At 39.4% G+C, this 10062-nt stretch overlaps 1 protein-coding gene across 1 annotated transcript in view; it reads right to left on the reverse strand.

Annotated features, from left to right (window-relative positions):
- PIK3R4 (phosphoinositide-3-kinase regulatory subunit 4) overlaps positions 1-10055 on the reverse strand; it is a 27002-nt gene extending 16947 nt beyond the window's left edge. The window contains exons 1-6 of the mRNA XM_085311849.1: positions 9280-10055; positions 7832-7965; positions 7081-7663; positions 4753-4887; positions 2769-2990; positions 222-395 (exon numbers count right to left, since the gene is read on the reverse strand). Coding sequence (XP_085167975.1) covers positions 222-395; positions 2769-2990; positions 4753-4887; positions 7081-7663; positions 7832-7965; positions 9280-10009 — 1978 coding nt within the window. The 5' untranslated portion in view covers positions 10010-10055. The remainder of the gene's footprint in view (positions 1-221; positions 396-2768; positions 2991-4752; positions 4888-7080; positions 7664-7831; positions 7966-9279) is intronic.
- Positions 10056-10062: the final 7 nt, after the last annotated feature.

Here is a 10062-nt window from a genome sequence, read left to right on the forward strand (position 1 = left end):
TTGTTTGTTCTCATCTTGTATTTCATTCCATCAAATTGATTATTTTAGACTCCTGGGCAGTTTAAGTAGCAACAGTCTATTGGTCTATTGACACAACTACCAATAGATTTGAGAACTGTGATGTAGGTTTGCATACTGGAAAGCTAAGCTGACAGTAAAGCTTTATGTAGTATTTCTTTTCTTAAGTAGAAAAACCAGCTAGTCTCCAAATGCCAACTTACCGATATCACAAGCAAATTCATAAATATGGGGCTTTTGCAAGAGCCCTAACTGGCACATACAAGTAAGAGCATTGAGGGCCTTGTAAATGACAAATTCTTCAGCATCGCTGAGACCTTGCTGAAGCAAAGGTTTCAGAATTGATGAGCTTTGCCAGCCAACATAAGCAGCAACACCTGAAACATAAAAAGAACACAAAAATCTATAGTAGCACTTCCTTGCCTTTCCCCAAGTTTAAAACTGCTACTTTATACAGCATAACATGAAAAGCTAAGTGATTTAACATTACAAGATCTACATCTTCTACACTTGAAATTAAAAAGACAGGACTGTTCATTGCTGGTGTTACGTATCTCTCTTTAGTATCTCTGTGGACACATCTGAAAATAGACGATTAGTCATTAAAAAGAAGGAATGTGCTTTCCGTACAAAGTTTGGCCAATGCCCTGAAAGCTGTCTGACAGCAGCAGATACCTGCACCTGAGGAGTCCCTCCCAGACCRCCAAGCTGAATGCAAATGCACAACTGGCCAAGAAAAGTCTGAAACCAAAGAGACAGTAACAGCAACTAAGGGGTGGGGATGCAGTGCCTGCATTTGTGAAAGGAAAGGGACAAAGGAAGGAAGATGCGGGGGAGGGGGGGGGGAAGGTGTTGTTTTTTCTCTCATCTTATATAGAGTCAGCAAAAACACTTCCAATTCATTCCATCAAAATGATGGAATTGGCAGAATCCCTTGGCAGGATTTTTGTCTTTTGTTTACCAGTAGTGGTAATTTGAATAGCAATAAGGAAAGTCTGTAACATCCATGCATTTATCCACTAAAGCATCATCAATAATCAAAAAGGGACTTYTAGAAGGGTCTTCCAGAACTTCTCCAGCCTTAACTTCCTGAAAGGTTTTCTGTTTAGTTAACCAGTCTCACATTATTTACTGTCACAAAAGTTCAGAAAAATTATTGTTAGTCGTGAAGCGACTTTGCCCCTAATTTCAAAATTAACAATCTTAAAATATATTTCAAAACCTTAGAAAGAAGCCAGAGTTAAAAACAAAATCCAATGTAAGCTCCTTGATTGCTTCTAGGTGCCTTCCACACACAACAGTGAGTCAGTGACCACATGAAATATCTGGAATTGTTTGTTTGGATTTGATAAATTCATCTACTATGATCARTGTCTGGCAATTCTCAGGAAGATGGACATCACTGAATTTCAGACCATTCTTCTAGCTTTACATCCATCAAGCTAACATTCCTTCCTATAAACAACAACTGGATAAGTTCTCTGATCAGCCTCAAGAGAGAAAAATCAGTTTTTCATTGAACAGCTCATACCTATCATTGCTGTTGGTCATACATTGTACAGCATGGACCATAACCATCTCTGCTTCCAACTCAGTTATTCAAGGTTGACAAAACTACAAAATTCAACACACTGAAGATTAAGCACAAAATAACTTCATCACTCCTACTCTAATACAATAGTAATGTATTAATGGTGGGCATTGCAATCAGTTGCTAAAGGGAAGAGAAGGTGAAAAGACAAATGGCACAGGTAAGGGAAATACTCCTTAACAATGCCACCAAGGGATATCTGCCTACAGCCACAGGCAGCAGTAGCTGCACACTTTTGAATACAAGTTACAGGGATGAGTTTTAAAAATGTGCAAAAGCAAGAAATTAGGATGCTCTGAGACCCATGCTTGAGCCACTTCATCGCTCCTCCTAAATTAATTCTGGCAAGTATCAGTGTTTCATCTTGGTAGGATGCCAGCCCAGCATTTAATAGCTTCCAGCTATAATGGAGCATGTGCATATCATGACTCTGATAGAAGTTTGATCACRTTCCCTTTTCTTGCCATGTACCAGAAGTATCAGGTAACGGTACTGCAGTCTGCTAYGGAAAAGGTTTCTCAACCTGCAAAACCTGAGCAGTGACTCTCAGCAAATACTCACATGGAATATTTTAGCACATACGTGGATCCATCAAATATACTAAACAGCTAATAYAAAAGCTATGAATTCACTGGTAAGATTTTTAAAATTTATTAAGCTTTCTGAAATAACAGTGAGGTTTTAGAGCACCAAAGTGTTATCAAATTATAATTYCAGCCAATACTGAGGCATAGTTTTCATTATACAAACAGTTCCATTGAAGTTAAAGGGACTGCGCACACATGCAAAGTGATTTCTACTAACAGGTTTTCAGAAGTGTCAGAATTTGTCATAATTTAGCTTCCTCAGTCAGCAGCTTCAGCAAAAACTCAAAATTAAAAAAAAAAAGCATTTAAATCTTTTAATGTTAACCTAACCTAATTTTAAATACCTTGGTCTCATTATTATTAAATACAGAGGCTAAAAAGGATTAGATATTTGTATTTATAGTGTTTCTTTTTTACTCCAAAAAGAAACATTTAGACCAGCTGTGTCCTTTATTAAAAATCATAGAAATCTTTACAGGAAAGGACTTTTCTGTGACTATCAGTAGTTTCTAGAATCTGTAAAAACAGAATTAACTATATGATTATCTGTCTGGTCAAAACCAAATACATACCAACTATGCTATCAAAGAAAGCTCCCCGAAGGTGCCAGTCATTCTTATCATTTAAGAAAGTGATCATATGAGACAGAAGAACATCATTGGCTTTTTGTCGTCCAAAAAAGACGCAGAGACGTGTTATTCCATTTTCCATTAGTGTTTGTTTCACAATATTTTCTGGGTCACTTAGCAAAGTAACAACTTTCTGCTGGACCATTTCATGCAAGGCTTGTAGCTCTGCAAGAGACAGTAGACACTCAAGTAGGCAAGAAACAATACGCACACACACACAGTACCTGCTGCCAAAGGAGTTAAACTGAGACATCACCCAAAGAACATCTGCCTCCATGAGGCTGACAATGCAGCAGAATCACAAGAATTTCAAGGACTGGTTTACAAAAGACTTCAGACTCAGTACAAGGGTGATGTACAACTTCAACTAAGATGATCCAGCTCATCATATTTACAGGTGAAGTGCAGACAAGAAGAAACATCAGAATGAGTCAGTGACAGCATTACAACAGTAGACAAAATGCTTCAAGGTAATATTGGTTCGATACACTTATTTTACTGTCAATTTCAAAGTCTGTAAACTGACAACAGATTAGAAATATATTTTTGATTAGGATTCGCTTCATTAAAAATACAGAGAGAAACATAATACCAGGAAAAGCATGTACTTTCAATTTCATTAAGAATTAGCAGTTACCCTAAATATGCCAACTAAAAATCCTAAAATGACCTGGCCCCTGGCTTCCACTCCMTGATGCACCTGAAATCAAAACAAGACTCTCCACACAACAACATACACGTACCACTAACAGAACAACTGAAATAATTTATGAGGCTTTTCTATTAAATGGAAATAACAGCATTGCTGATGCAGGAGCCAATAACAAAATCAATACAAGGGAGGTTCTCAACAAGCACAGTGAAATTTTCAGATGTTGCTATCCAGGCTTTGCTGACTGATTATCATTTGCCTGTAGCCCTTCAGAAGGCAATTGCTAAGTCTGTGTATTAGTCACATGAAAAATTTCCTTCTGCGTTCAAGTTTCTCATGCTTAATTTTAAAAGAGTAAAAAGAATAGAGCTATTCAAACTTATTTCTTCCTTGCATCATTTCTTTCATCTTCAAGATATTGAGGGATGCAGAACAGTATTTCTTAGAAATATAGTCTGCAGAATGGGGCTTCCTTTCTGTCATAGCTAAGCAATTCCAGACACCCAATACCGTAAGTGAAGGAACTTGAAGGGGATTTTTCTTTTTAAATAGTTACAGGATGACATTTAAAATTATTTGAAACATGTCTTTTTCCCTGTCAGAGGGGCATGCGCAGGTTCTTTAACAATTATAATTAGTCACAGATTGATCCACTCAGTCCACAGCAAAAATGACATGTTTTTAATCAGAAACCCATCTCAACTCAGAAAACTTGCCTAGCATTGTTCAGGAAATCTATATATTCACTAAAACACCTTGGAACTCATATACAGGTCACATTACTCATCCCTCCTTTCAAAAAACAAACAAATAAATAAATCTTTAGGATTTTAACTCAACACTCCGTGCTGATTGTTGAACATTACCACTCAAGAACATCTATACAATCAGCATCTTCAGACAGATCTGCCAAGCATAWGAACAGAAAAGGACGAATGACAAAAATACATTACTATAATGAGGACGTTACCAGGTTTTTCAGACCTAACCCCTGCCTGGCACTTCAGTGGAAGTGGTATTTGGAACACAGTCACCTTTCCATCTTTCATGCTTCTAGCTTGTTTATGGGACCATGAGTGAAGCTGGATATGCAGCTTCAGCATGAGCCTGCAACAGATACATTTTGATAYTGACTGAGGCAAAGCATTTTTCCCATTTAACAGGAAAGCTAAACTGGTAAAGATAAGGAGAAAAAAAAAAATCAGTGGAAACATAGTAGCAAATCATAGGCCAAAGTGCCTCTAAGTGGTGCAAAATAAGTAGAAGTGACATTACCTGTGTCATAGTTATCACTGGGGTGAGAAGTTTCATCCATTTCTTCACCATTTGGTTCATTTTCCATATTCAGGTTTTTCAGCTGTACTAATTCCAGAAACCTYAAAGCTGTTTCTGCCAACAATGCTATGTTTTCTGCAAAGAAAAACATTTTGGTTGAAGCTTGTTCTACTTTCTACATCAGTCTGGTGCTCCTCAGGGAATTACTTTACAGCTGACATCATCACCACTGACAACGCCAGAATGATGGGCAAATGGCATTGAAATTACACCTCTGCTCTGTCTTCCTGCTTCAGCTCTAACTCAGTATGTATCTGGCCCCAGTGAAGCTGCCAGGTACAAATTACACTGTACTTTAGTCATGTAAATGAGTGGAAAAAAATATAAGGACATCAAACGTAATGACGACTAGTTTTAGTCATTTGGAATTGCTCTAAATGTCACCTAATCCCAGCCTAATGCCTAAATAACTTCATGGAAYTTAAAGGACAATTAACCCAAATTACCTAAGATGTCAGCATGGTAGACTGCAACAAAAACAACACAAAAAGGCACTTCAGGATATGTATTTATTATCACCCTAGAGGATAACAGGGTTATTCCTGAGGGCTGGAATCCGGTTAAGACACTTCTCCCCAGACAATCTGGCACTGTCCTGCACTGTTTGGAAACTGCTGAAGCAACTCAGACTATATGGGTCAGGCCATTGCTGGCACAAGAATAATCCCGTCAAGGCACAAATCCAACCTAAGCAGTCRTTCTGAATCTTGTCCAAGACAACAGCAGCATGCCAATGGAAATTGTCCACAGACCAGGTCAAATCCTGTAAATCACCAATTTGACCACTTTTAWAGTGTGCTATGTTAATACAAGTTCAAGTATTAAAAAACATTTAAAATAGTAATAAAAAAGATTTTATATTTGCTTAAAAATTGCTCTTTGAAATGAAGGCAATCCATCTTCAGATGGGACCATTTATAATTTGTATARTCACTCAATATTACTGTAAATATTCTAGCTGTACTCAGCTTGAAATTAGAAAGTCAAACCACTGAGCAGAGAGAGAATCTCTGTTTAAGCAGGTGCWTCTGGAGTCTGTTGGGTAATGAGATCTGCAACCTTTCTGTACTTGCAGAAAAATAGATTGCTTTTTTTTTTCTTCCCCATTTCAGTTTATTTAACAAGTTTCGTTCTATATTATGAATAAACTGTAATTTCCTAAGGCTTGTTTTCTTTTTCTTAATCCAAAAATAAAAACAAGGGATGAGAAAATGGTTCTTCTACAGAGTTCTTAATCTGGAAGACCAAGGTGTCCAAAAATATTTGGTTAAATTAACTATGTATTGCCTTCAGTAATTAATGTTAGTTTTATCATCTTGCTTCAAACAAAAGAAAAACATCACCTAGAGCATTTTCAACTGAATTCTGATTTGCAGCTAAAAAAGAAACAAATGCAGGTAGAATAATCTAATAATAGCAAATAAGGGTATGTAGTAAATAGTAAGTAAGGGTATTGTTAAAAAGTTTCTAGATTGAATGAAATTCAGGTATCTGGATAATGTACAAAGAAAACCCTCTGCGAAGGTATGAGCCAGTCTACCTCGTAGTAAATATGATTTCTGCCACTGAATATCAGGTTTCATTTTGCAGGAAAATAAATGTGAAGCATAACAAACTGATGCTTTAAATGAATTTCCTATTTACGCATTGCAATCAGTCCATTCTAAGCAAACAATCTCAGCTAACGAAATGTCAATTAAGATAAATTATTAAAAGCTGCATAGGACAGGCAAGTCCATAAAGCCCTGTTCACACCTTTTGATACACAATGACTTTGATTCATTACAGTCTTGTTCATCTAGCCTTGCTTCCCCAAGCACGGGGCTCTACCCCTCTGACCTCTCATCTTAGCTGTGAGCAGAGCTGCAGCGTGCTACATCCAGGTCACGGCTCAGAACAAACACGTGCATTCTGCAAGCTGTTTTTACATGCAAAACTACAAAGGAGGATTAAACATATCATCTAATAGAAAGCAAATAAAGTATCAACTATTTTATACACAATTGTTTAGTTTACTTTGGGTACAGATCTAGACTGGAAACTCAGTTGTTAAGGTAACTCAACTCACATTAAGTACTAAGTTGCTGCCACCAGATGTGCCAATCAGCTTAAACTAACACAGGTATCTTTATCTGCTGCCATTTCTGAGGCTTCTGGGAAGATATACTGTAACAWAACCAGCAAGTTGTGTGATGATACTGGGTACTGGAGAACACAATTAAGAAAGCACAGGAAAAAAAAATGGAGTTTCATTGGGTTTCCTCTTACCAGCATATGCAAGTCTGACGATAGTGGCTTCATCTTGGGCCAAGTGTGCAATGCCTGGCAGAATGTATTCTGGGTAAATATTAATATCATTGCGTGGCACCTCTTTGACGAGAGCAAGAACTTTAGTTAGTGTCCTCACGGATTCTGCCCTCACCCTGGGCACAGAGTCGTTGCTGAAATGTAACAGATAAGGAGTAATACGATCCAGCAGAATCTCTACACTTAATCTTGGTGCTAAATGAAGAATCAGTTCCAAAGCAGCCAGTTTTGAATCGCAATACTTGAGAGTCTGTAAACAGGAAGTTATCACAGACACTAGAATAACCAGCCCATTCTCTTTTGTCTCTCCCTCGGCTTTCTCTGTGCGGTCATGCCCACAGAGATTGTGAATGATGTTGTCCAGATCTTTACGTATGACCAATATACGCTCATCTGCCGATACAAACGTTTCCTTGGCAAACTGGGCCATGTAAGGCTGAAGGAAAGTGTAAAATATTTCAGGAAATGCATTGTTACGTTGTTGTTTCAAATAATCTTCAGCTGCTAAACGTTTATCTGGCTCACGATGGACCATCTGAGTGACCTTGAGAAAGGCAGAGGTAGGAGGGAGCAGGAGAAAAAGGTTAAAGATTTAGACATTTGTAATGCAAAAAAACCACTCCAAAACCAATAAGCAATCCGTCACCAAAGTAGGTGAAGTAAACTTCAAACAAACCACACAAAAGGTTCGAATTCTGAAGTSCATCCTTACCAGTTCTCTGATACTACGGTCTTCAATTTTGTTTAGGACTTGATCAGGAGAAAAGAGGCCATTTCTGTACGCCAACAGCTGAGATAAATCAAACAAGGGCACACCTTCTGTGAAGAGCTCTGCTATTACACAGCCTGAAAAAAAGTCAAAAGATTTTGGAGGATTATAAAATAGCCACTTCACCTCCGCTGTCCATATGCAGACAAGAACATACCTTACATTACTCTCAGATGAATTAAAAATAAGGCAAAGGGGTTGCCAAATTAACTTAGGGGAAAAAGGATAGCATCTCAATCTCCAAAAACCGTTTTTTGCACTTGATGTCTGCCTATCTCCTAAGTACTCCATTTCAAACATGCCAACAGCAGAGGAGTTTGCAATCAGAAGACATGAGGCACTGACTTCAATCACCTGCCAACTAGGAAATACAGCACCAGAACAGGAACCTACATCATTGTCACATGGAAGAAGAGTGCTAGCAAATCAGCGTGGAACAGGCAGAAAGTCAAAACTAGTGGCCCTTTTACAGAAGGTAAAGGAAAAACCTCTGCTTCTGCAGGGATGCTGAGGGAGAGCATCCGTTCACTCAGACAAGCTCACAAACACTGTGAGAAATAACAAGATTGCTAAACACAACCCCTTTATTGCAGACATGAAGCTGTACACACATTCTCTTTGAAGGCTTGTTTCCCAGTCTGATAGTTCATTCCCAACAGTCAGTGTCTCACTAAATCAGTGGAATGCCCTGGAAACTTGCCTCTATGGAACAGCTTGTAAAATGAAGGAAGCATTACCTGTCAATTCAGACCTCCAAACACTTTTTTTTTTTTTTTTTTTAAGAAGCAAACTTACAGCTTTCAAGACCAAGATTCAAGAGATGCTCCCAGAATAGGACTACATCATGTATTTGTCAGTGCAATTATAATGACAGGGGCCTACTGAGTTATCCGACTCCTCGTCCGTGGGAGAAACTAAACGAGAAGGGGTTGCTAAAGCTGATACTGCCAAACTGCCCTAAAAGCTGAGTCAATTCCCAGACAGCTGGGACTCAAACAAGCCAGTAGCAGATTCCTGAAGTGGATGCCCTTTTGGGCCCCCACGAGGCACATGCTATGTGTCCTCAGGACCTCTGTTGCATGAAGATCATGGTCTATGGCATGTAGAACCACTTCTTTTCCAGAGCAAGGTTGAGCCAAAATAAGATATTTCATACTCTTGCTGCTCAGCTAGCGTGGTGATGCACATGATTTATGTACCTTAATATTACGCTCCTGCTATTTCTGTGGGCAAAAGATTTGCAGTTGTCAGACCTGTGCTTAAAATGAGAATTTTTCCACAGGCTGATCTCTAAGCCCACTGGGAGGAAAAAAACAAAAAATCCCAACCTTTTCTGCACCATAGTACCCTACCATAAATAGCACATTGATCTTTCTGGATCACTTAAGTACCTGCAGAAAAGATATCCATTGCACGTTTTAGCTCTCCTCTTGTTCGCTGATTGCTATTTGCCAAGTCTACCAAAGGAGTTGAAGGATCCCGCATGTTTTCCAGCTCTGTAGCAAACATACTACCATCAACAAAGCGCTCAGGAGCGATGTAACATGTTCTCCTCCGCGAGGTGTCAAAGAAATAGTTGAAGTCAGCAGGATTGTCTTCAGGAAGATACGTTGGTTTAAAACTGGCAAAGTCAGTCAGAAGAACCCAGTTCCAGCTGGTCACCATAATGTTTTCAGTTTTAATGTCCCCATGGCGAACTCCAGATTTATGTGCTTGGTCCACCGCAGTAAGGATCTGGAAAGCTATCCACCTTTTTTCAATGTTATTTAGGAATGGCCTCGTACTAATTCGATCATAAAGGTTATCCCGTACATACTGTCTGAAAAGCATCGCGGCCTTTTCGGACAAAGTTGCCTTCTGAAAAGGAAGGCAGTTCTGTGCCGAGTGCAACCTTATCTTCAACTCCTCCAGCTCTTGCTTATAGCTCGTTAAGGGTAAAGTCGGATCCTGAATTGCAAACACCTTCACAACCACCAGGCCTTCCCGGTGCTTGGCACGAGCAACCTTAAAGAAGCGGGTACTCCCCAGGCTTTTGTCGTACTCGAAGTCGTGGATGTCCGAGAAATAGCTGTCCACCGAGAGGATCTGAGAGGGGGCAATGCCAGCCAGCTGGTTCCCCATGGCGGCACCTCCGCCGCCGCCGGGCGGCGCGCCGAGGCCGGGCCCGGGCCCGG

Source organism: Rhea americana, unplaced genomic scaffold (assembly GCF_003343005.1).
Source record: "Rhea americana isolate MKP2758 unplaced genomic scaffold, rheAme1 scaffold_35, whole genome shotgun sequence".
NCBI lineage: Eukaryota > Metazoa > Chordata > Aves > Rheiformes > Rheidae > Rhea > Rhea americana.